At 35.5% G+C, this 26,729-nt stretch overlaps 1 protein-coding gene across 2 annotated transcripts in view; it reads left to right on the top strand.

The window, feature by feature from the left end:
* The first annotated feature begins 5,608 nt into the window (after positions 1-5,608).
* LOC105866638 (disintegrin and metalloproteinase domain-containing protein 5-like) overlaps positions 5,609-26,729 on the top strand; it is a 128,155-nt gene continuing 107,034 nt past the window's right edge. Inside the window, exons 1-7 of one of the 2 annotated variants that reach the window (XM_012756090.3) lie at positions 5,609-5,769; positions 6,470-6,549; positions 11,902-11,957; positions 14,161-14,239; positions 14,504-14,580; positions 15,990-16,167; positions 17,047-17,112. In XM_012756090.3, coding sequence (XP_012611544.1) covers positions 5,715-5,769; positions 6,470-6,549; positions 11,902-11,957; positions 14,161-14,239; positions 14,504-14,580; positions 15,990-16,167; positions 17,047-17,112 — 591 coding nt within the window. In that variant the 5' untranslated portion in view covers positions 5,609-5,714. The remainder of the gene's footprint in view (positions 5,770-6,469; positions 6,550-11,901; positions 11,958-14,160; positions 14,240-14,503; positions 14,581-15,989; positions 16,168-17,046; positions 17,113-26,729) is intronic. The other variant, XM_012756091.2, reaches the window with a different exon arrangement.

Here is a 26,729-nt window from a genome sequence, read left to right as displayed (position 1 = left end):
AAGTTGTATTGTTATTCTTCGTTGGGGATTTAGATACCAGTAAGGTGATATTTTTTGTGTTTAAAGATGTTGAAATGGTTTCCTATTTATTGGAAAAATAAGTAAGAATTGACATATAGATAATGTATAAACTTCCTATTAAACTGTGGGAAGCGAATTAAATTTTGGGAAGTGAATTATTGAGAATTGCTCAAAGCTCCTCACCTATGCAAACATTTATAAAATATGTAAAATGTTAATAGTACCTCAAATCTACCTATTTCATGTTTTTGAGAACTTTTGTCTTGTTTCCCTTACTTAAATTACTCCAGAACAGAATAGAAATAAACTTTTATATTTCATTAACAAAATAAAAACATTCATGGTCTGGTAATTTTGTCTTGATCCCCCAAATCATTGTTTTATTATCTATTATTAGATGATCATTACTGAATATTCAGCAAATGGCAATGCCACAAAAAATTTATATTAATAATAAATGTATTTTAATCTATTTCATAGGAATATTTTGTGACTAGAATGTTTCTTTTTTGAAAGTGCTAATTGTAACAGGATGCAATTATTTTCAACATATGGTCTTCGATTTTGTTTTAAAATGAAACCACTATCCAGTAAATATACTAATTGGTTTTTAATAAAGATAAGAAAATAATTGTCAATTCATCTTCCTTAATTTTAGTGAAGAAGAGTTTATGTAGGCAGATGTGTAGTATTCATTCTCAGGAGGACTGTGTTCTTTGCAATTGATAAAGACTCCCATGAGTAACTTCTTAGACATGTGATACATATTCTGAGGGTGTTTGCTTATGGTTTACATAACTCTAGAGATCTGGTGAGCTTCATAATTTCATAATATCCAATATTTTTTCTTCTTTTCATAAGTTCAAAAAAATGGCCAAGAGCCTCACATTCTTTTTAAGTGTTTTTGGATGCTCATTGGCAGGCTGTAGAGCTGATCAGAATCCTTTCTGTCCAGTTCTATGCTGGTCTATCTAGTCCCAAAAATGCTTTCTGCAAGAATCTGTTCAATCCTATCTTTAAATTATGAAAATCTAAGATAAACTTTTCACATATTGGTCTGTTATGTTTCCATCAGTTTTACAAATTATTTCTCTCTATAATTTAAGGGTGACAGAAGATTCTGCTTATGGGATCTGAGTATTTAACTAACATATTATAGAAGTAGCTTCTTCACAATCCTTAATAGAGTCAGTATATTTGGTTTAAATTTTAACTTGTTTGGAGAAATCCTGAAAGATTCAAGTAGAATTTTGGATAGATTTTTCTATTTCTGCAAAAAAAAAACAACAAACCGCCTTTGAGATTTTGACTCTCAGGGACTGCAGTGAACCTGTAGATAGCTTTTGGTAGTACTGTCATTTAAAAATATTAAATCTTCCAATCTGTTAACATGATATGTTTCTATTTATTTATGCTTCCTTTGTTTTCTTACACATTCTTCTCTGTGGACACATATGAAGAGTTATTTCACATAGAACACCGTATGCAGCTAGTGCATGTCTATAATACAATGCATTTCAGCTAGTAAGAACACTATTTGAAGTAGGTCAGCTCCAGGAGGAATTGGACAGAGGAGTTGTGGTTTTTCCAGTCACTACATTTCCACGTCTCCCTCTCCAGTTTATTGTCTTATGTAATAGAATGCATGTGCACTTTCTGAATCCAGCTGAACTGCCTAGCCCCTTGGTCCAGCTCTGCTAACCTCATCTATGAATATGCCCTCTTCAAAGACAGCAGGGGCAAAAATGTGTTTTCTGAGCAAGTACTACAGCATCACAGATAATGTAGCTACCGAAAGAAGAGTTTGCCATCTGCATAAACCGAGTGAGAATTAGCTGAAGTGAGGATAGGGAGTGGCCCATTGCAATCTGCCAGTAACAGGAAGGGTCAGTAGGGTGCCTGGGGCAAGAGCTAATTTGTAGCTAACTTCATACTTACGAGCTACTGAAAGGTATTCTCCTGCTGTCATAGGAATCCCCCTGGCCTGGACCCACACACAGGCAATATCCTTTTCTTCATGTCCATTTTATTCACTCCCTCACTTAATTGCTTTCAGGGTTTGATGTGTCGGAGAGTCTGTAGGCTTTGTCTTCACATCAACAGCATGGTTTGGTGTCAATGTACACTAGGAGTTTGGTGAACATTGACATGGAAAGTTAGTGTTTCAATTCAGTCTGAAATGAAAAACTTGAACGTATAGGAACTTGAACATATAGGAAACTTGAACATATAGGAACTTGCTAAATTCTATGCTGGTCACATTTCTCCAACCATTAGAATGCCAGACAAGTTCACTAAACTATTAGGTGCAGACAAGTAATAGAACTCTGGAAGGAACATCTTGATGGAACTATGGGGTCCGGATGAATTTGATGAGTATTGTCTTCAATTCCGCTTACTTGACATGGGCTCCTTCACCCTTCACTTCGAGCCTACACTAAGAGGCTGTTTTATGTGGTTGACTTCTTAGTCGTTTGGAGGTGAGGGTGGTGGAGCCATCCCTTAATCATGTAGCAGCTCTAAGGACAGAGAAGAGTGCCTCATAGGTGAAGTTTCAGGATGTTAGCTATTTCTTGTGTGGAGAGATGAACCTTGCTCATCATTTCAACGGCGCTCTCATCTCCTCATATAACTTTTCAGGTTGAACATGATCCAATTCAGCTTAGGCATCTTGGGTTGAGGAAGGACTCAGTGAACTTTGTAAGCCATTCTGTTTTGACAGAAGTAGAATGAACACCTAGCAACAGAAGGTTAAAGTGAGTATACGCTATGGCAGAATCAGGGAGACTGTACTTTGATACTCTCTCAAAGACCTGCTAAAACATCATACCACCTCATTCTCAAAGAATGACACCTGAAGGATCATGTCCAAATCTCTTTGATCAGGACCCAGAGGACTTGGGGACATTCCTCTAGGCAGAATTCTAAAGATATCTTTCCAAGATTCCTATTCTGTAATTATTCAATGAAAAACCAAAGTAGGTATTTCTGTGAGGGAACCATGCAAATGTAATTAAGGTTAATAGCAGACATAGAGATAGGGAGATTATCCTGAGCAGATGCTAAAATTCTAAGGTGACCACTAAAAGAAAAATTTTAAAACTACATAGCTGTCATATAAAGAATGATTAATCAAAAGAAGGCAAGAATGTAGAGAAAAACATAAAAAGGTAGAGCAAATAGAAAGTCAGATGTCAGTAAGATGATATATTACAGCCCAAATATATCAATAATGCCTTAATTTTAAATTGAATAATGGTCCAATTAGTATGAAGTGATTATCAATATAACTGGAAACAAATATAAACTCAACTATGTGCTTATTCTTTAGAATTGGTTGAAATATTTTTAAGACCAAGGATATGATCATTTTGTAAATGTTCCTTGGGTGGTTGGGAAGAATGTGTGTTCTTTATAGTTGATTTAGGATTGTACAAATGTCTAATAGATCAGGCTTCTTTGCCATCCAATTCACACATATATATTTCATTAAATTTTGTCTGCTTGACTTATCAATATAATTATTAACATAAGAGATGTGCTTTAATCTCCAACTCTGATGATACTTTTGTCAATTTTCCCCTATATTCCTATCAATTTTTGGTGATATATTTTATAGCTATTTAGATATATAAATAGATGTTAAAATATTTCAAACTGAGATTATTACTTGGCATCTCCCCTTTCCATCCCTCCCATTATAGTAATATTGTTTAAAAATATTATTCTGGGTATTAGAAATATATGCTCTTATTATTTGATTTGGTATTTTTTTCTTACATGTAAACTTTTAAAGATAGTTTATTATTATTACTTCTGATGCCACTTAATAGCATCTCCTGTTTCCCTGCGTGGTTACTTCTATGAAATGCCTTTCCAATATGGATCTTTATGGCAAACCTTTCAAACTTACATACTGGAGAACATTTTTTAAATTGTGTCTTAACACTTGAAAAATGTTCCTAAGTTCTGTTCACAGTCAACATTTTAATAATAAGAACCCACTGATTTTATGCCTCCAGTATGACTATTAATGTTGATCTGATCTGTTCCTTGGTAGGTGATCTGTTCTTTTCCTCTGGAAGATTTTAGAATTTTCTCCTTGCTGTCATTTTAAATTTCAGGTGTGTTTTATTTTATATTTTTCTTTTCCATGCCCAATTCTTAGTCTCTGGGTCCTTTCCAATCTAAGGTTATTCTCTTACAGATAATTTACAATTCTGTAAATTTTTAAATTTACAGAAACTTTTTCCATTATCCCTTTACATATTTTCTTCTATTTTGATTTTTCTCTTCTTTTAGAAATGCTATTCTCTGGATATTAGCAGTTCTACTTCTGTTTTCCATATCATTTTATTTTTGTATTTCTATTTTTTTGTTATCTTTCCCTGTTCCTTTCTGGGACAGTTGTCAATCTGATATTCCAAATTAGTAATTAATTAAGCAAACATATCCATTCTACTATTTGTTTAATCTATTGTCACTTTATTTCTTGGTCACTTGGTTCTATTTAAAGATTATTTGTTATGTTATTCTGTTAATAACTTCCCTTAGTTTTGTGTAACAGACAAGTAATTTCAAAGCAAATTTATAAATATACTTTCAGCATTTTTACTGTAAAATTATAGTTAATGTGGGGATGTGGCTGAACTGTAGTGTATCAAGCATGATGTGGGCTAGGACCTGAAAGAATCCCCATGGACTCCCTAAAATCAAACTGTTTCTGCTTCTAACAGAGGTAGAATTTTAAAAGGGCTAATTAAAGGAGTAAAAACCTAGGGACTGCAGGATTACACTAAGTATAGCAATAACAGCTTGGGATAGTAGAGAAGGTATGCTGGAAGTCTCCATATCAGCAGGGATTGTATGAGACGGTCTGTATTAAACAGCTGTTCTGTAATGGTGTGGCCAACCATTTGATTTAGAAAGTCACAGCAGGCCGTAATCCTAGCACTCTGGGAGGCCGAAGTGGGCGGATTGCTCGAGGTCAGGAGTTCGAAACCAGCCTGAACAAGAAGGAGACCCCCGTCCCTACTAATTAATCGGCCAATTAATATATATAGAAAAAATTAGCCGGGCATGGTGGCACATGCCTGTAGTCCCAGCTACTTGGGAGGCTGAGGCAGGAGGATTGCTTGAGCCCAGGAGTTTGAGGTTGCTGTGAGCTAGGCTGACGCCACGGCACTCACTCTAGCCTGGGCAACAAAGCGAGACTCTGTCTCAAAAAAGAAAGCCACAGCGTTTGCAACATTTTTTGCAAACGCACAGTGCCCAACTCTAGGTCCACTGTTCTGGACAGTGCATTAATGCAACAGGAGGGAAACTTTTGCCATCGGCAACCTGAGCATTTTCATATTTATTTCTTTTCCTCGCTGTAACCGGAGATCAAATTTAAAAAGCCACGGCCAGGTGAAAGAGATGGACGAAAGCCTCTCCGGGCAACAAACACCCTAACCTGAGAAGTGAAAACCAGGCAGCCCTTGCCAACGTTCACCTGACCCCGCGGCAACGCCCAGGGCTTCTCTGGAGCGCAGGGCCGCCCGCGCCGGGCTGCTCCCGCGGGGAGCGGGGGCCCCGCGTGCCCGTCTCCCGTGCGCCCTGGCGCGCGGCCTGGAGCGCGCAGCTGCCCGGCGCGCCTCGGCCGCCAACCGCTTTTACTGGGCGGTGCGGGCCAGCGGCACCCACGGCGAGCCATGTTCCTCCTGCTGGTGCTGCTCGCCGGGCCCGGCTGGCTGCACGCAGGCGCGGGTAAGGCCGGGCACTTGCTCCCTCTTCCACTGCGCGCTTCCCCGTAGGCGGCTGGCTGTCCTCCCCGCCGGGGCCCAGGCCCCGGTTGTACCCGGGTCCGTGCTCTCCCCGCCCACCTTCTCCTGGCCCCTTGCTGCAAGGTCTGGGGCCAAAAAGGCAGGCTGGCAGCCTCGGGCAGAAAATCTCTTCGCTTCTTTGACATGGTCTCCTTATCTGTAAAATGAGCAAAAACAAAACGTGTTTGTTTGTTTTTTTTTTTCCCCCACGTAACAAAATTCTACTACTGTAGGAATCATTGCAAGCACCAATAAAGAAGCTGCTAATGATTTCCTAATTTGGCAGCTACTATCCCCTATCTGCTCCATTGCAAACCGCAGATCCACCTGGCATCCGATATTGCATGTTCTTTGTACAGATGATTTCACTTTATCCATGCATCTGTGTTTTCCCATTTCAAACCCGCTTCACAGCACTGTAACTTGGTAGTCTGTGTTCGCCTTTTCCCGGAGGAGGAGGAGGAGAGAGAGGCGGGGAGCTGTCAGAAACGCGTAGCCTGGGAAGACTGTAGGAAGGGCAAGATGTGTAGATTATTTTCAAAATGACTGATAATGTCGAGAAACAAATGCAGGATCAGACTTAGAAATGAATAATGTAAGATCGCAAGGATCAAAATAACTGCTTATTTTTATTTTCATTTTAGATCCTCACAAGACCTTTCTGCACACCACAGTTCCTGAGAAGATTTCATCATTGGGTGCGAACAAAGGTCCCGAAAAGAATGTAATTGGCAAATAATATTTTTTTTAATCTTAAATTTTGTTAAGTTGCCTTTTAAAGTCAAGACTGAAGACCAAAGGTGCTGAATACAGGCAGGACACACTGCTCGGAGGGAGAGCAGACAGCTCAGCAGACAGCAAAATGCTCCCCACAGGAGCATTTTGATGTGAATGCACACGTGAGACTCTGTGTATGTTTCTGTTGACGAGGAAAGATTTTAGGGACAAGATCCTTTAGGGCCAAATTTTGGGGACAGGATCCTCCAAGTTCAAATTTTAGTGGGTAGCCAAAAACTGGAATTTCCCCGGGACCAGAATTAAGGTGAGGCAAGAGGTCAATCATGAAACTACTGGGACAAATTCTGTCTTTCTGTAAAATGTTGATACTTTTTTTTCATGGTTTTCATGTATTTTTTAGGTATTTTAAAAATGTTGTATTGAAATATTATTTATCTTGATTACTGAGTTTTCTGATACCCTAGTCGTAGCCCCAGTGATTCCACCAGCTGTTTGTGTCAGCTTTTTGTTGAGTCAACAAGGATTTTGCATGGTGATGAGCCTCAGTTTACCTGGTAATTAGTACACGGATTTCACAGTCTTAGCTGGGTATCAGTGGCTGTTCATTCTCCAGTAATTCCCTAGGAAAATCTACTTCTCACGTGGTTTTTTTCTAACAGGATGGAACCATGCTAGTCATAATTATAGGTCTCCAAATTTATTTTATTTCCTTTTAGAGGTTTTGAAAGCCTTTCCTCCCTGTTTGATGTAAGGAAATACTGTTTGTATCAGGGTTACCTTTTCCCATGTACCCTTTGTTCACCTTTTCTTCCTTTAGTAGCTGGGTTTTATTTACCAACATGCATGCCATGTAGCTTTGAACACCCATCTCTGTTGCCTCCTGAGTGAATTACTAGCTAGGTTGTGGTGTATTAGCCCTATTCCAGCTTCCTTTTCTGATTCATTTCACCTTTGTAAATTCCCTTTTTTCCTGAGGGAAATACCGCACTCTATTATTTATGAATAATACCGCCCACTCTATTATTTATGAACAGTCTTTCAGTTTCCCATTTGTACAATCTCTAGTATTTTTAAAAGGGCATTTAATAATGTAGAAATTCAGTGTGTTTCTTTTAACTATACCAACTTAAAAAGCTACGTTTTAATATTTTTTAACAACAGAAAATAATTGTTAATGTGGGATATAATTGTGTTTGAATGTGTTTGGTGTAATATGAATTAGGACCTGCAAAGGAAAGAGTGCCTAAGGACCTGAAAAGCTCCACAATTTAGCAAGTAAAAACACAGTTACACCCAGTTAAATTTGAATTATTTCTAATTGCCTATTTCTAATTGCATGTATATATAAACATAAAAGAGAAATATTGCATGAGCTTACTTATACTAAAATTATCTGTTGCTCATCTGAAATAAATTGTAAGTATCTAAATTAGGTACTTCTCTCTTCATTTGTATTTTCCTGATGATCTGACTTCTCTTAACAGTTCCCTGTTTTGCAGAATTTGCTTATAAAACCCCTTGCAGTTACACTCTATGTTCCATTTATATTGTAACATAATTTCTACAGTGCTCACATCTAATTTACTTCGTTCTTTTTTTAAAATTGAACATTTCTTAGCAAGAAAACATGCTGGGCATTAGCGTTGTCAGGATGGTATACTGAACATGTACTGACATGAAGTTAACATTACCCTTCTTAAATTGCTTTTCCATTCTGCAGGAGTATGTTGCATCTCTGAACTCTTTAAAATGTCCACTGACAGAAAAAGACATTGTAGTCAATTTTTATTGCCTTCATCTCTGTTACTACACATGATGATTCCACTTCTTCCCATGATAGAAAGATATTAAGTAACTAACATGCATGTAAAAAATTGAATTCTTCAAAGTATTAAATCTGTTTCAAAAGCTAGTCATGGCAAGTGCCTTAATACTTACCATTTCAAGTTGGAAACTTTCTGTTCATGAGTAATATTGTTCCTTTTAAGAACAAATTTGACACCGAAAGAGATACCTTTCTTTTGTCAATTATTTTCTTCAACACGATTAATTTTTAATAGACTTTATTTTTAAGGGCAGTTTTAGGCTTAAAGCAAAATTGATCAGAAGGTAAAGATATCTCTCATGTTACTTAATCCTCCAAACATGAGCAGTACCCCCCTCTTATCAATATCCCCCACCAGAGTGGTCATTTGTTATATTGACGAACTTACGTTGGCATATCATTAATTACCCATAGTCCAAGAGTTCACTTTTGGTGTCGTGTATTATATGGATTTTGACAAATGTTTAAGGACATGTGCCCACCATTGTAGTATCATATGGAGTAGTTTCGCTGCCCCTTCAAAACCTCTCTCTCTGCCTGTTCATCCCTCCCTTCTCACAACCTGTATCAACCACTGATCTTTTTACTGTCTTCATAGTTTTGCATTTTCCAGATTGTTGTATAGTTGGAATCACAGTATGTAGCTTTTTCATATTGGCTTCTTTCCCTTAATAATATGCATTTAAGTTTCCTCCGTATCTTTTCATGGCTAGATAGCACATTCCTTTTTAGTGCTGTATAATGTTCCATTTCTGGATGTACCACAGTTTATACATTCACATACTGAAGGACGTCTTGGTTGCTTCTAAATGTGGGCAGTTATGAATAAAGCTCTATAAACAACCATGTACTTGATTTTATGTGGACATGTTTTCATCCTCTGGGTAAATACCAAGGAGTGTGATCACTGGATCATATGGCAAGTGTATGTTTAGTTTTGTTAAGAAACTGCCGAACTGTCTTCCAAAGTGGCTGTACCATTTTGCATTCCTGCTCATTTTCTCGTTCAGCAATGAATGAGAGTTTTTGTTGCTCTGCATCCTTGCCAGCATTTGGTGTAAGTGAATATTCTGGATTTTAACCATTCTTACAGATGTATAGTAGTATATCTTCGTTTAAATTTTCATTTCACTGATGACATGTGATGAGGAACATCTTTTTATATGCTTATTTGACGTCTGTATGTCTTCTTTGGTGAAGGTGTCAAGGCCTTTAGCCCATTTTTAGGTCAAGTCAGTTGTTTTCTTATTGTTGAGTTTTAAGAGTTCGAAGTATATTTTGGATCACAGTCCTTTATTGGATATGTATTTTGCAAGTAGTTTCTTAAAGTCTGTGGCTTACCTTCTTATTAATTTGATAGTGTCTTTTGCAGAGCAGAAATTTTTAATTTTAGTGAAGTGTAGCTTCTACATTCTTTCTTTCACGAATAGTGCCTTTGGTCTCGTATCTAGGAAGTAATCACCAAGTACATAATCTAGATTTTCTTCCATGTTATCGCGTAGGAGTTTCATAGTTTTACATTTGACATTTAGGTATGTGATCCATTTTCAGTGGGTATGTTCTAGCACCACTTATTGCATTTGCTTCTTTGTCAAAGATTAGTCGACTGTACCTGTGTGGATATATTTCCGGTCTCTTTATTCTGTTCCATTGATCTATTTGTTTATTCTTTTGAAAATACCATACTGTTCTGATTGCTGTAGATTATAGTAAGTCTTACAGTTGAGTAGTGTCATTCATATAACTTTATTCTACTTCAATACTGTGTTGGCTATTCTGGGTCTTCTGCCTGTCCGTATAAAGTTTAGAATCAATTTCTTTATATCCACGAAATAACCTTGCCGGTATTTTTATTGGGATTGCCCTGACCTATAGATGAAGTTGGGATGAACTTACATTTTTATAATATTGAGTCTTCCTATCCATAAACATGGGATATCTCTCTATTTTAATTCTTTTTGATTTCTTGCTACTATAGTTTTGTAGTTTTCCTCATGTGTACACATTTTGTTAGATTTATACCTAAGTATTTCATTTTTGGGGGTGCTAATATAAATAGTATTTTTTAAAATTTTAAATTCTACCTGTTCATTGTTGCTATAGAGGAAAGCAGTTGACTTTAGTGTATTAAACATGTATTGTGAAACCTTTCTATAATTGCTTGTATGTGCCAGAAGGTTTTTTGGTGATTCTTTCAGATTTTCTCCATAGATGATCATGTAATCTGTGAACAAAGGCACTTTGATTTCTTCTTTTCCAATCTGTATCAATTTTATTTACTTTTATTGTATTATTGCATTAGCTAGGGTTTTCAGTGTGATATGGAAAAGTTGTGGTGATAGCAAACATACTTGCCTTGTTCCTGATTTAGTGATAGAGCTTCAAGTTACTCACAATTAAGTATGGCATTAGCCATGGAGTACTAATACAAATGTAGTCACATTCTGAGGTACTGGGTGTTAGTACTTTAACTTGTGAATTTTGGAGGGGAAGTCACAGCGCGTCTCGTATCAGATATTGATACGAGACACCATCGTCTCGTTGGATATTGTGTATGAATACTTGGAGAGACTCTGGACAATGTTGTACCTTTTGAGAGTTTTTTTCCTTCTGTTGGTTTTGTACAATTTTAAATTTTATTCTAGTTTTTTTTTGTTGTTGTAGCTTTGTTGTAAGATATATGTATTTTAAATATTATTGTTGCTTTCATATTCCCCTTTAATTTTCATCTTATTTGTTTAATAACGGGGCTTTTTAGAGGGCACAATTTTAAATGTTCCCTTCAAATTCGACTTACACTCCTTTCCAGAATGCCATTCAAGGGATTATTCCCAGAACATTTGCCCGGTGCAAAGAACCTTTCTATGCTCTAATACACTCAAGGAATCGAAACTTTTAAGTGGCTATTTCTCTTGCTAGAATAATTTTTAAGAATTGACCGAATACACAATTTAATGGCCACTGCATTTCATGTTATCTTCTAGGAGGTTCCCTAGGCATGTCTTTGTTGTCCTATTCTCTCCTACATTTTACTCTGGAGAGGTCTGGTTGCTCACACAGATAAACAAAATGCAGTGGCACCTTTTTATGTTGCTGGAGGTGTATTACATTTCTTGTAGTTCTATCTTTGGGGAGTGTCTCTTCCAATGAGCAGGGCAATTTGTGTTCTAAGAGGGCCGAGGGAAAGCAAGCATAGGTCCTCTCAAGTGAGGTGAGCATCCTTGGTGGTAGGTTCCATTTGAACCAAAAGATGACAGTTATCAGGCAAGCTTCTCCCTTGGAAATGTAAGTAATAGTGCACAGCAGGCATGTGAGTGCTTTGCCACCCAGTTCTCAATCCAGAATTCTGACGCTTTAAAGGTTTTCATAGAAAGGAAAGCCAATATAATGATTATATATTATTATTATTAATTTTGTCAATATTTTAAGGCATAATTTAGAGAAAACACATTATTTAGCATGCATTATTTACAAGTGTTATTATTAATTTTTTTTTGTATACTTTCGTTATAGGTTGCTTACATCATTACAATAGAGGGAAAACCATATTTTATCCACCTCAAAAAGCAGTAAGTAGTCATTTTGTCTTTTCAAATTTTACTGCTTTAGTTTCTTGATTTTTAAAAGTAGTTATAAATAGAATTATTTCAATTCAAATGTATTGCCACCTGTTGTTTACTGGGTATTGGGCAAAGTCATAGGCATACAAAAGAAAATAAATCATGTTACACAGTTAAAGGATTCATAATACAGGAAGACACACTTAGGTAGATTAATAGAAATACAGTGAATTTTGTTATAATATGGTATTTTAATAAAAACGTAAATATTATTCCTTAGAAATGAGGGAAGACTCTTTGGGAAGAGGAAAGAGATGACTTGCATCTTGAGGGGAGATATATAGTTAGCTATGTAAAGAAGAGCAGTGGGGCAAGGGGACATTCTATTTAAAGAGGAAATTATGTTTAAAACAATGGAGGCATGAGAGAGTGGCTTCTCTTTGCAAAAAAAGTCAATGTGGATTACTAAAGGACATATTTTCTGAAGGATAGAGATAAGAGATTCTGGAAAGATAGGCAGGACTGAGGTGGTAGAAGATCTATAATGCCATGGTAAAGATATTGGGAACCAAAAATGATTTTAAGCACGTACTTATTACATAATCACATCGAGTCTTGTGTGCTGTTTTTGAGGGAAAAGTAGAGGTAGGGTGACTGATTTATGACTATATAATAGTTAAGGTGAAGGATGACAGTGGTTTGAATAATGTCATCAGTCATAGCACTAGAAATAAAAATTCAGTGGAACTCAAGACAGATCTGGCAGATTGGGAAACAGCAAAGGATCCCAGATAATGTAACTGTTGCTTAAGAAAATGTATAAGTTAGAGGATAATTAACCAAGGAATATGAACAAGGGAGATACTTGTGTGAGGAAGAGGTACGCTTGATTTTCAGTGCCTGTAAGATATCTAAGTGGGCTTTTCCCATGGATAGATGAATGTAGGAATTTGAATCTCTGATGATATTCAGTTGGAATATAGGGATATAGATTTAACAATGGGGATATAGATTTATAGTAAGCAGAAGCTTGGCTATAATTTTTATTTCAAAAATGAGCACTCACACATATGGGGTGCTTATAAGAAGATTAGTGGCTAAAAATCGAACCTCGAGAAAGAGTAATATTTCTGGGATAGTGAGAACAAAAAGAATACCCAACATGGAAGACTAAGCTGGAGGGGTCGGAGAGGCAGTAAAAGAAGGAGAAAAATGAAGTTGTTATAGACCAAGTGATTGGACTGCATGGTTACTGTTTTTAAGCAGCAGCTAGAAGTCCAGTGCAGAAATGATTTTTAAAATGCCTTTTGGATTTGACCTTCTGATTGTTGTGGATGTCTTCCAGAGAAATTTCAGGGTGAGTAAGAATTGAGAACATGGAGGAAGTATGTGTAGATAACTCTTTAAATAAAATCTTTTGAGAATTGGAAAAATGCAGAGAATAGCAATGGTGTAGGACACAGGGTCAAAGGAGAAGTTATTTAGGATGGTAATCAATCGCTTGATAATAACCTTTCAGGTAGCATTGGGATAAAAAGCCAATAGTTTGAGACTGTAAGAGAGGAAAAAAAAGTATGTATCTTCAGCATGTGGTACAAGATGCTGTAGCACCACCAGTATAAAGTTTGCTCTAAATAAAAGAAGGCATCCTCTGGAAATAAAGATAAGTAGTGAGAATGGTAATGGGTAGCCTGAGAGTGAAGGAACATGGGGTTATGTGTGAGTGGTGTCAAGTTTTTGAGTAGTTACTGAGGGAAATAAAATAGGATTCTAATCAAGGTTATTGGGAAGAACTTGGCATTTAGCGAAGCTTAGTGAATATGAATTTGTAGTGAGTCCATGCATATGTTTTGTCCTAACCTTACATTTTAATTTTGAGACTGAGGTATAAAATCTGAAATCAATAAGTGATAAAGACAAAGATCTGAAAGTTCTGCACTGGAAGTTGGGACCTATGTTATTTCACTTTGATATCTCTAGCAGTTTGGGTTGTTCACTAACCCACATTTTAGTATTGCATGTTACTTTAATTAAAATGCCTCCCATGGTACCTAATATAGTATAAGTGATGGAAACATTTGGAAAATAGGATATATCAAGATGATTGGCACTACTTTAAATTCCTCAGTAAAAAGAAAATTTGTATTTAAAGAGTAATTTTTTCTACATTTTCTATTTCATAACTTGAGCATGTTTTTTTATTTTTACCTAGATCATTTTTACCTTCAACTTTTGTTATTTATTCTTATGACAAGGATGACGTCCAACATTCTAAACCTTTGTTAGTTCAGGTAAGATATGTCATTTTATAATTACAGACTTGTTACTCTAGATTTATTTAAAAAGACAAATATTCTGTAATTACTAGAATATTATTTTACACATTCACTGAAATTGAATAACCTGGGCTGGTGCTTATTTCTACCTGATATAAATTCATTGCTAATCATATTAAAGTACAAAGGAAGCTAAAGTAATAACTATAAATGATGCATCTGTTGTGTTAATTTAAAAATAGTACCCATTTGTTTTTCATTGTTTTTTTATTTTTTCAGATGGATTGCAATTATAATGGATATGTTGCGGGTTTTCCAAATTCTCTTGTGACACTCAACACTTGTTCAGGACTCAGGTTGTAGGCTATTTGAAGATATTCAGTTTGCCAATATTATATCCTACTATTCTGTGAATTAATTCCCCACATATCTTTTCTAATTCTGTCATCATCTTTGGTTACTTCAATTCCCTAAGACTGAACCAGAACTACTAATAAAAGAGGGTTGATCACCCTGGCAGCATCTGTCCCTAATGGGAGGCTACTTATTGGTACTGACAGCATCTGTTGCTTGAGTATATAAACAATCTTAAGTGTAGGGCAAGTTGATTGGTCTCTCCATACTTCTTTCATTAGCTCAAATTCTGTTTCTGTCTGATTTCTTAATTTCCTGGAATGATTCACAATTGTAGAATGCCTGAAATTGATAGACACTGCACTCAGACTGCACTCAGTCACTTTTAGGCATGTAGTACCTTCAATTCAGCTCACACAAACAAATGATTTAGGACATTAACACATTAACTGCCATGCGAGTTGTATTTAACTCATGCTAGTTTTGAGCCTGGGGCCTCGTGAAGCATCTGTAACTCACACATCTCTTCACCCTGGAAGCCACGTGAACTATTTTTCAAGTTGTGTATAACTCACACACAGAAAACAATAAAAAATAACTAATTTTTCATTAAATTAGAAAGGATCATTTTGTTTTCAAAGTTTTTATTCTATTTTCGTAATAAAACACCATGGTCCTCTGGGAAAAAAATTTTTTTGTAGCGTGGCAGTCAATGTATTAAATAGGTTAAGAGCCCTAACCATTGTACAGATTTTCTAAGTCAGCCTGTAGAATCTGTAGGCACTCTTTTCCTCAGTCTTAGATCCCTTCTCTTTGGTACCCTTAACTCTCCTCTGGCCCTTAACACATTGACTGCCACACTAGAGAAAAAATTTTTTTTTCCATGGGACCACAGTGTTTTATTACAAAAATAGAATAAAAATGTCAGAAACTAAACAATGCTTTCTAATTTAATGAAAAACTAGTTATTTTTTATTGTTTTCTGTGCATGATTTATATGTAGTTAAATTGTTAGTATTCATTGTAACAACAAGAACATCAACAAGTAAGATTTTCACAAACTAAATGCAATTATATATGCTTCACAAGGCCCCGGGCTCAAAACTAACTGAGGTAAGTTAAATACAACACACATGGCAGTTAATGTGTTCAGCACACAGATCCATTCTACTACCATGCTTTCTTTAAGATAATAATAAAAATAAAAGATTTGTCATATAAGACAATATGCATACTGTGCTATAGTGGTCTAGTTCTGGGGTAAGAGACCTCAAGGAACAAAGAGAGAAAGTATAAAACTTGGGTGACTTTAAATCTTAAAAAAAAAATTCTAGCCAAATTTTTCCTTATAATATTAGCTTATAGTTTTGGTAGAATCATTTCAGACTTGTTTTGGTTATTTTACATTCAGGGGAATAGTGCAGTTTAAAAACACCTCATATGGAATCGAACCATTGGAAGCTCTATCAGGATTTGTGCACATGATTTATGAAGAAACAAGTGATAACACTAATATTCCTCTCTTAGGAGACAATGACACTTTTGCTTGGTTTAATGATTTACCGTATCAAGCCAGAAAAGGTTCACAGGTAAGTGTTCACTTTTAGTTTAACTTATTCAGTATAATTTTGTGAAATAAATATTTTTTGCAAATAAGATTTGCGAGTTTCATTTGACTTGCAAATCTTAAAATTATTTTACTTTTTCATGAAGGCCCTGCATGACTTTTAAAATGGCTAGAGAATGAATTTATGGTAATTGTTGTGCTTGCTGTTAGATGAAAGTTTAGCAAAAACTTAATCTTGCCAATAGGGAGATGTGAATATAGGACTAAAAGAAACTAAAACATTAATTTTCACATGTGGGCAATTAGATAATTAATGGAAAATATTCATTTTAGTCAGATAATTTAGGTGAAAAATTCTGTAATCTAGATTTCTCAGTTTTTATTTCATGAAGAGTTAAAAAATGGATAATATCAGTGGCTGACATAGGTACATGTAAAACAAAGAGATGAATTTTTCTTCCACAAAGACCTATAAACTACCATAGATAACACACCTGTCTCTAGTGTACTGCCATTGATTGTAAACTTCAGTAGTATTTTTATAAACTATGTTGTTTGCCATAATTAAGTTCCTAATAATATGCCTGCATGAAAAATTAATATAAAATTATCACAAGGTGAAGAAAAACAAAACTTCATGTTATAACTGAAAATTTCTAGTTTCAATTACTACAAAAATAAAAGATATCTGTGTTCTTATCTATCTTGGGACGTTTAATTGAAAATTCTTACTAACCAGGACATTTTTCTGAACTGGAATCTTCTGACTAGTATTTAAATTTTGTATTTGAAAACAACCTCATTATGTAATCAGTACCAACATAGTTTATCTCTGAATATAATTTCAGTAGAAGATAAATTTTTATAAATTCCTCAGGATTCATGTTGTGTTGTTTTTCAGAGAACTGAATTTACCAAGTTATTCCCACGATATCTTGAAATGGCTATTGTTGTGGATAAAGATCTGGTAGGTGCCGTTTATGCATTATTTTAAAATTATTTAACATTTGTCTTTAGATTTCATGATGCAATGAAAATGTTCAACTATTTTATTTTGAATTTACAATTAGCATATTCTTATAAGTTGTGAATAAACTAAGTTTTTGTTGATTTATTTTGTATATAGGATTGAGTCAAGCCGAAGCATCTTAATTTCTTAAAGCTTGTTGACTGTTTTTCTTTTTTCAAAATAACTTTATCCTTGGTGAAAGGATAGATTACAACTCTCTCAAACTCTGCACTCCCACATACAATAATAGTATTTAATTGCCTCAGCCTAATTGGAAGAGTAGTATGCAAAACAAATATACCACTTCTTTTAAGTAAAGTAAACAATTATCACCTGTTTTCTTCTCAGATCTAGGTGAATGAAACAAAAAGAAAAACAAATGAACAACATTCTTATACTGAGAATTCATGGCTATAGTTATCAGGATAACTGGAGTATTCATCACCCCAAGGATTTATCATTTCTTTGTGTTAACAACATTCCAATTCTATTCTTCAGTTATTTTAAAATATACAACAGGCTAGGCACAGTGGCTCGCACCTGTAATTCCAACACTTTGGGAGGCCAACATGGACTTAGGCTTTGCATTACATATGTGGTTAGGATCCTGATCTGTGAGGCTACATTTATCTGACTTTGGTAAGAATTGAGGGCATCTGGTAAAGTAAATAGTATGTATCTCTGGAGGAATGCAACTTCAAGCAGGATATCTCAAGATCATACAGATTAATATCAGCCACACATATACGAACTCACAGTCCAAAAGGAGATAAGCCACCATGAATGATGGTTAGCAAAACAAAAAATAATAGTTTTAGATCAACAAAACCTTCAGATATAAAATTTTATAATATATATTACAATCAGTAGCATGATAGAGTGACTATCATTAACGGTAATTTGTTGTATATTTTATTTTAATTTTACCTTTTGTGAGAGATTCTCGCTCTGTTGCCCAGGCTAGAGAGCAGTGGCATCATCATAGTCCAATTCAACCTCGACCTTCTGGGCTCAAGCGATCCTTTTTCCTTAGGCTCCTAAGCAATTGGGATTACAGGCATGTGCCACCATGCCTGGATAACTTTTCAATTTTTTTTTATAGAGACAAGGTCTTGCTATGTTGCTCAGGCTGGTCTCGAACTCCTGGTCTCAAGCCATTCTCCTGCCTTGGCCTACCAAAGTGTAGGAATTACAGGTGCGAGCCACTGTGCCTAGCCTGTTGTATATTTTAAAGTAACTGAAGAGTGGAATTGGATCATTCCTAACACAAAGAAATGATAAATCCTTGGGGTGATGAATACCTCAGTTATCCTGATTTCATCTTAACATATGGTATGCCTGTACCAAACATCACATATATCCCATAAATATATATAAGTATTATGTACCCATAATAATTAGAAATAAAACATTTTTAAAAAATAAAAATATTTTCCCCTGAAGGAATCTGTTGGTTTCAGAAGAGGTGAATATGAGGCAGGAGAGCTGAGCTAAATGGTGGGAGAAATAATAAAAATTGAAGTTCTTGTCACACTAAAGAGTTGGCGGTATTTTAATATAGCTAAGTTTACCAAGTAGAAAGCTAGCACATACCCAGAAATCATAATTCTATAAAATATCAAAATCAATTAGGAGACTTTACAAAATTCATTTATCAATTCCAGGATCTCTTAGTTGAATCCTTGGGATTTTCTAAATATAATATCATATCATCAGGAAACAGTGAAAATTTGATCTCTTCTGTCCAAATTTGGATACCTTTAATTCCACTTTCATGTCTGATTGCTATAGCGAGGACTTCCAGAACTATGTTGAATAGAAGTAGAGATAGTGGGAAACCTTGCTTGGTTCCAGTTCTAAGTGGGAATGCTTTCAATTTTTCCCCATTCAGTATGATGTTGGCTGTGGGTCTGCCATATATGGCTTATATCATTTTTAGGTATATCCCTTCTATGCCTATTTTATTAAGTGTTCATATCATGAAAGGGTGTTAAATTTTGTCAAAAGCTTTTTCTGCATCTATTGGAAGAATCATATGGTCTTTGTTTTTGCTTCTGTTTATGTGGTAAATTAAATTTACAAATTTGCATATGTTGAACCATCCCTGCATCCCTGGGTTGAAGTCAACTTGGTTGTGATGGATTATTTTCTTGATAAGCATCTGGATTGGGTTAGCTAGGATTTTGTTGAAAAATTTTGCATCTATATTCATAAGGGATGTTGATCTATAGTTTTCTTTTTTTGTTGCATCCTTTCCTGGTTTTGGTATCAGGGTTATGTTTGCCTCATAAAAGGTGTTGGGGAGGATTCCATTCTTCTTGATGTTGTGGAATAATTTCTGCAAGATAGGCATCAGTTCTTCTTTGTAAGTGTGGTGAAATTCGGGTGTGAAACAAACCATCTGAACTGGGACTTTTCTTTTTAGGGAGATTTTTAATTGCTGTTTCTATTTCAGCTCTTGATATTGGTCTGTTCAGGAATTCTGTTTATTCCTGGTTGAGCTTAGGGAGGCTATTTCTAGAAATTTGTCCATTTCCTCCTCATTTTCCAGTTTGTGTACATAAAGATTTTTGTAGTATTTGTATATTATATCTTGTATCTCCTTGGGATTGGTTCTGATATCTCCTTTTTTGTTCCTGGTGGAGCTTATTAGAGATTTCTCTTTTCTGTTTTTCATTAGCCTAGCCAAAGGTGTGTCAATTTTGTTTATTTTTTCAAAGAAGCAACTTTTTGTTTTATTAATCTTCTGTATAGTTTTCCTGTTGTCAATTATATTTAGTTCTGATTTGATTGTGTTAATTTCACTTCTGCTGGGTTTGGGGTTGGTTTGTTCTTCTTCTTTTTTTTTTTTTTTTTTTGAGACAGAGTCTCGCTTTGTTGCCTAGGCTAGAGTGAGTGCCGTGGCGTCAGCCTAGCTCACAGCAACCTCAAACTCCTGGGCTCAAGCGATCCTTCTGTCTCAGCCTCCCAAGTAGCTGGGACTACAGGCATGAGCCACCATGCCCGGCTAATTTTTTCTATATATATTAGTTGGCCAATTAGTTTCTTTCTATTCATAGTAGAGACGGGGTCTCGCTCTTGCTCAGGCTGGTTTCGAACTCCCGACCTCGAGCAATCCGCCCGCCTCGGCCTCCCAGAGAGCTAGGATTACAGGCGTGAGCCACCGCGCCCGGCCCTGGTCTGTTCTTCTTTTCCCAGCTCTTTGAGTCAATTCATTAGATTTTCTATTTGTGATCTTTTTGACTTTTGGTTATAGGCGTTTATAGAAATACTTTCCTCTCAGTACTGCTTTAGCTGTGTCCCAGAGGATTTGATAACTTGTTTCTCCATTGTCATTAAGTTCAAAGAATTTTTTGATTTCCATCTTGATTTCCTCATTTGTGAATAATCATTTAGTAGAAAGTTGTTTAATTTCTACATTTTTGTGTAGAAATGTGGGTTTCTGTTAGGGTTGATTTCTACTTTTATTTCACTGTGATATGAGAAGATACATGGTATGATTTCTATTTTTTAAAATCTTTTGACACTTGCTTAGTGTTCTAGGATATGGTTAAGCTTAGAGAATGTCCCATGAGCTGATGAGAAGAATGTATATTCAGTGGATTTTGGGTAGAATATCCTGTAAATGTCAGTCAGGCCCAATTGTTCTAGAGTTTTGTTTAAGTCCATTATTTCTTCATTAATTTTCTGTTTGGAGGATCTGTCCCATGTAGTCAGTGGGGTGTTGAAATCTCTGGTTATTATCGGGTTGCTGTTAATCAATTTTTTTAGATCCAGTAAGGTTTGCTTTACAAATCTGGGTGCACATAAGTTGGGTGCATATATATTTAAAATTGTTATGTCTTCTTGTTGAACTGTACCCTTCACCATTATATAATGACCGTCTTTGTCTTTCATGCTTTTTAGGTTTAAAAATTAGATTATCTGAAATCAGAACTACCATGCCAGACTTCTTTTGGCTTCCGTTTGCTTGAAATACTGATCTCCACCCCTTTACTTTTAGTCTATATGCATCCTTGCAGGTTAGGTATGTTTCCTGAAGACAGCAGATACTTGATTTGTATTTTTATATCCATTCAGCCAGCCTGTGTCTCTTGAGTGGGGGGATTAAGCCATTCACATTTATTGAGAGAACTGATAGGTGTGGCAAAATCAATAAACAGAAATCAGAGGCACTCATATATGCCAACAACAATCAAATTGAGAACCAAATCAAAGACTCAATACCCTTTACAATAACAACAAAGAAAATAATGGACCTAGGAATCTACTTACTAAAGAGGTAAAAGACCTCTACAGGGAGAACTATGAAATGCTGAGGAAGGAAATAGCAGAGGATGTAAACAGATGGAAATCCATACCATGCTCGTGGGTCGGCAGATTCAACATCATTAAAATGTCTATACTACCCAAATTGATCTACAGATTCAATGCAATCCCTATTAAAATCCCAACATCATTTTTCACATATATAGAAAAAATAATTTCACACTTCGTTTGGATTCAGAGAAGACCCAGCCTATCAAAAGCAATTCTAGGCAATAAAAACAAAATGGGAGGTATCCATATGTCAGATTTCAAACTATACTACAAAGTTGTAGTAATTAAATTGATTTGGTATTGGTACAAAAATAGGAATACTGACCAATGGAACAGAACTGAGAACCCTGATATAAAACCATCCTCATATAGCCATCTAATCTTTGACAATGCAGACAAAAACATCCACTGGGTAAACCTATTCAATAAATCCACCTATTCAATAAATGGTGCTGGGAAAACTGGATAGCCACTTGTAGAAGGCTGAAGCAGGATCCACACCTTTCACTTCTCACAAAAATCAACTGACGCTGAGTAACAGACTTAAAGCTAAGGTATGAAACTATTAGAATTTTAGAGGAAAATGTTGGAAACACTCTCCTAGACATTGGCCTAGGAAAGGAATTTATGAAGAAGACCTCAAAGGCTATCACAGCAGCAACAAAAATAAATAAATGGGACTTGATCAAACTAAAAACTTCTGCACAGCCAAAGAAACAGTCATGAAAGCAAACAGACAACCTACAGAAGGGGAGAAAATTTGTGCATCCTACACATCTGATAAGGGACTGATAACTAGAATCTACTTAGAACTTATGAAAATCAGGAAGAAAAAATCAAACAACCCTATCAAAAAGTGGGCAAAGGACATGAACAGAAACTTTTCTAAAGAAGACAGAATAATGGCTAATGAACATATGAAAAAATGCTCAACATCTCTAATCATCAGGGAAATGCAAATCAAAACCACAATGAGATATCACTTATCTCCAGTAAGAATGGCCTTTATCAAAATGTCCCAAAACAATAAATGTTGGCATGGATGCGGAGAGATAGGAACACTCCTACACTGCTGGTGGTACTGCAAACTAGTTCAACCTCTGTGGAAAGTAATATGGAGATACCTTAAAGCAACACAAGTAGATGTACCATTTGATCCAGTAATCCCACTACTGGGCATCCACCCCAAAGAACAAAGGACAATCTACAAAGAAGACACCTGCACTCGAATGTTTATAGCAGCACAATTCACAATTGCAAATCTGTGGAAACAACCCAATACATGAGTGGATTAAAAAACTGTGGTATATGTATACCATGGAGTACTATTCAGCTATATGAAACAATGATGATATGCCACATCTTGTACTTTCCTGGATAGAGTTGGAACCCATACTACTAAGTGAAGTATCCCAAGAATGGAAAAAGAAGCATTACATATACTCACCAGCAAATTGGTATTAACTGATTAGCACTTAGGTGGACACATAGGAACTACATTTATTGGGTATTGGGTAGGTGGGACGGGGGAGAAGGGGGCTGGAATATGCATACATAATGAGGGAGATGGGCACTGTCTAGGGGATGGTCACACTTGAAGCTCAGACTTTTGGTGGGAGGGGTGCAAGGGCATTATTTGAAATCTTAAAATTTGTACCCCCATAATATGCTGAAATAAAAAAAATCAATTAGGAGAAAAATGCAGAATTTTAAGCCTAATTAATGAAAAAGAAAATCATTATACATTTAACATTTGTCTCATAAATGTGGGACAAATTTAAAAGCTAAGGTTAAGATAAAAGGTTTAAGCTTAAATATATATGTAATTATATTAGATGTAGGGGGACTAAGTCCTGCAATTAAAAACTAAAGGTATAGATGAATTAAAAGCAATAGCAAAGATCAACATACACACACACACTTTGCTTATAATTGACATCTAAAATATGGTACATAAATAATGAAAGTAAAAAAATAGAAAACAGAAATTTTTAAAAACTGGTATAGTTAGATTAATATCAAAGTTATCTTTGTAGACTTGAAGATAAGTATAAGTTACCTATTGTTGAATAGCAAACCACTCCAGAATTTAGTGGTTTAAAACAATAACCATTTATTTATATGGTTGGAAGCCCAGAGACCTTTTTGCATTTTTACCAATTCCAAACCCTTTTAGTCTAAGTTGGTGGTTTTTATTGAAATAAGTATTTTAAAATTTGGTGGGCTTTATTTTTCTTTTCTTTTTTTTTTGAATTTAACATTATATTTAATAATTGTACATATTTCTGGGGTACATAGTTATGTTTTGATATATATAATGTATAGTGATATGATCAGGGTAGTTAGCATATCCATCATCTCAAATATTTATCATTTCTTTGTGTTGGGAACATTCAATATCCTCCTTTTACCTATCTGAAACTATATATTGTTTTTAACTATAGTCATCCTACGGTGATATATAACACACTAGAAATTACTCCTCTTGTCTAGCTGTAATTTTATATCCTTCAACAAATCTCTCCCCCTTCCCCCTACCCTTCCCAGCCTCTGTTGTCCTCTGTTCTTCTTACTTCCACGAGATCAACTGTTTTTAGCATCTACATGTGAGTGAGAACATTTGGTATTTAACTTTCTGCTACTGGCTTATTTCACTTAACATAATGTTCTCCAGTTCCATCCATGCTGTCACAAGGGACAGGATTTCATTCCTTTTTATGGCTGTATAGTATTCCATTGTGTATAATATACCACACTTTCTTTCTTCATTCATCTGTTGTTGGACGCCTAGGTTGATTCCGTATCTTGGCTATTGTGAATAGTGCTGCAAGAAACACGGGGGTGCGGAGATCTCTTTGATACACTGGTTTCATTTCCTTTGGATAAATGCCCATTAGTGTGATTGCTGGATCATATGACAGTTCTGTTTGTAGTTTTTTTTTTTTTTTTTTTTCAGGCCCACCATGCCATAAAGTTTATTTGTAAAAAAAAAAAAAAAAAAAAAAAGGTTTTTAAAAATTTCTTTTAACCATTTTTTCCTCACAGAGAAATTTTTTTTTCCTTTTTTTAAATTTCAGCATATTATAGGGGTACACATGTTTATATGTTTACATATATTGCCCTTGTCTCCCCCATCCCCCCAAATCAGAGCTTCAGGTGTGTCCATGCCCCAGACGGTGTACCTCACACTCATTATGTATGTATATACCCATCCCCTCCTCCCCACCTCCATCTGCCCGATGCCCAATAAATGTTATTCCTATGTGTCCACTTAGGTGTTGATCCGTGAAACCAATGTAATGAAAATTTTTACTATTTCAAAGGCATAGGGATACACTTAACGAGATATCACCTATTTCGTTAAAACAAAATATACATTGCTATGAGGTTACCAGTGGCAGGTATGAAAGTTGACTGTGACATTGGTGCAGTCCAGTGAAAAGAGCTTGCTAGGGAGGGTCCTTTAGTTCCCTTTCCAGAAATAACCCTCTAGTAAGAAATTACCCATTTCCCTGTTTTCCAGTGAAGGAATGCAGAGTTTTTTGTGTCTAATAAAGAATTAGATTGTAGCAATTAAAATTGCATGGTTCTAAGTCAGAGAGATCTGGGATTGGATGCCAGTTTTGCTCATTAGAACTATTTAATGATTTTCATTGTGTATGTACTTTTATTGTGTAAAAAACATATGACATTAAATTCACCATCCTAATCATTTTTAAGTGTGCAGCCCAGTAGTGTTAAGTATATACACATTGTTGTGCAACGAAGCTCTAGTTTTTTTCATCTTGAAAATTGGTACTGTTTTCATTAAGCACTAATTCCCTCTCCCCTCTCCCTCTTAGTTCTTGGCAGCCACCTTTCTACTTTCTGTTTCTATGATTTTGACTACTTTAGATACTTCCTAGGAATGGAATCAAACAGTATTTGTCTTTTTCTAGTTGGCTTATTTAGCCAGCATAATGTCCTTGAAGTTCATTCATGTTGTAGCATGTGAAGGTATTTCCTTCTCTTTTCAGGCTACGTAATACTCTACTGTATGTATATATCACATTTCTTTATCTATTGATGGACATTTGGGTTGCTTCCACTTCTTGACTGTTATTAATTATGCTGCTGTGAACATGGTGTGCAAGCATCTTTTTGAGAGCCTGCTTTGAATTCTTTGGGTTATGTACCCAGCAGCGGAATTGCTGGATCATATGGTCATTCTATTTTTAATTTTTAGAGGAACAGCCATATTGTTTTTCATAATGGTTGCACCATTTTGCATTTCTACTGGTAGTGCACAGAGGTTCCAATTTCTCCACTTCCTGTCTACCACTTGCTATTTTCTGTTATTTTGATAGCAGCTATATTAATAGGGTGAAGAGATATTTCACTGTGGTTTTCATCTGCATTTCTTTAATCTTGCATTTTTTAAAGATTAGTGATATGTTCATATGCTTCTTGGCTATTTGTATATATTCTTTGAAGAATCTACCACTCAAATCCTTTGCATATTTTTTCATTGGCTTATTTGTCTTCTTTTGAGTTGTAGAAACTCCTTATATATTCTATTTTAACCCCTTATCAGATATATGATTTGCAAATATTTTTTCCATTCTATAGGTTGCTTTTCTTATTCTGTTCATTGTGTCCTTTGATGCCCTAAGTTTTTAAGTTTGTGATAGTCCCATCTGTCTATTTTTGCTTTTGTTGCCCGTGCTTTTGGTATCATATACAAGAAATAATTGTCAAATAGAAGTCCCGAAGATTTTCCCCTAACTTTTTTCTAAGGAAGTTTCTTCTAACAGTTTCATAGTTTTAGGTCTGATGTTTAGGCCTTTAATCCATTTTGAGTTAATTTTTATACATGGTGTAAGTTCAATCTAACTTCATTCTTTGCATGTGGATTTCCAGTTTTCTTAGCACCATTTGTTGAAAAAACTTTCCTTTTTTGTGTACTGTTAGCACCCTTGTTGAAGATCATTTGGTCATATGGGCAAGGATTTATTTCTAGGCTCTGTATTCTGATTCCATTGATATACATATTTGTCTTTATGTCAGTACTATGCTGTCTTGATTACTGTTGCTTTTTAGTATGTTTTGAAAGCAGAAAGTGTGATCCCACTTTGTTCTTTTCAAGGTGATTTTGGCTATTTTAGGTCCCATGAGATTCCGTATGCATTTTAGGATGGATTTTTTTTTTTTTCCACAAAATGCTATTGGTATTTTCATATGGATTTCACTAAATTGTTAGATTTCTTTGAGTAGTA

This window comes from Microcebus murinus, chromosome 24 (genome assembly GCF_040939455.1).
Source record: "Microcebus murinus isolate Inina chromosome 24, M.murinus_Inina_mat1.0, whole genome shotgun sequence".
NCBI lineage: Eukaryota > Metazoa > Chordata > Mammalia > Primates > Cheirogaleidae > Microcebus > Microcebus murinus.
The sequence above is the reverse complement of the archived record's forward strand: the minus strand, read 5'-3'. Positions and strand labels throughout refer to the sequence as shown.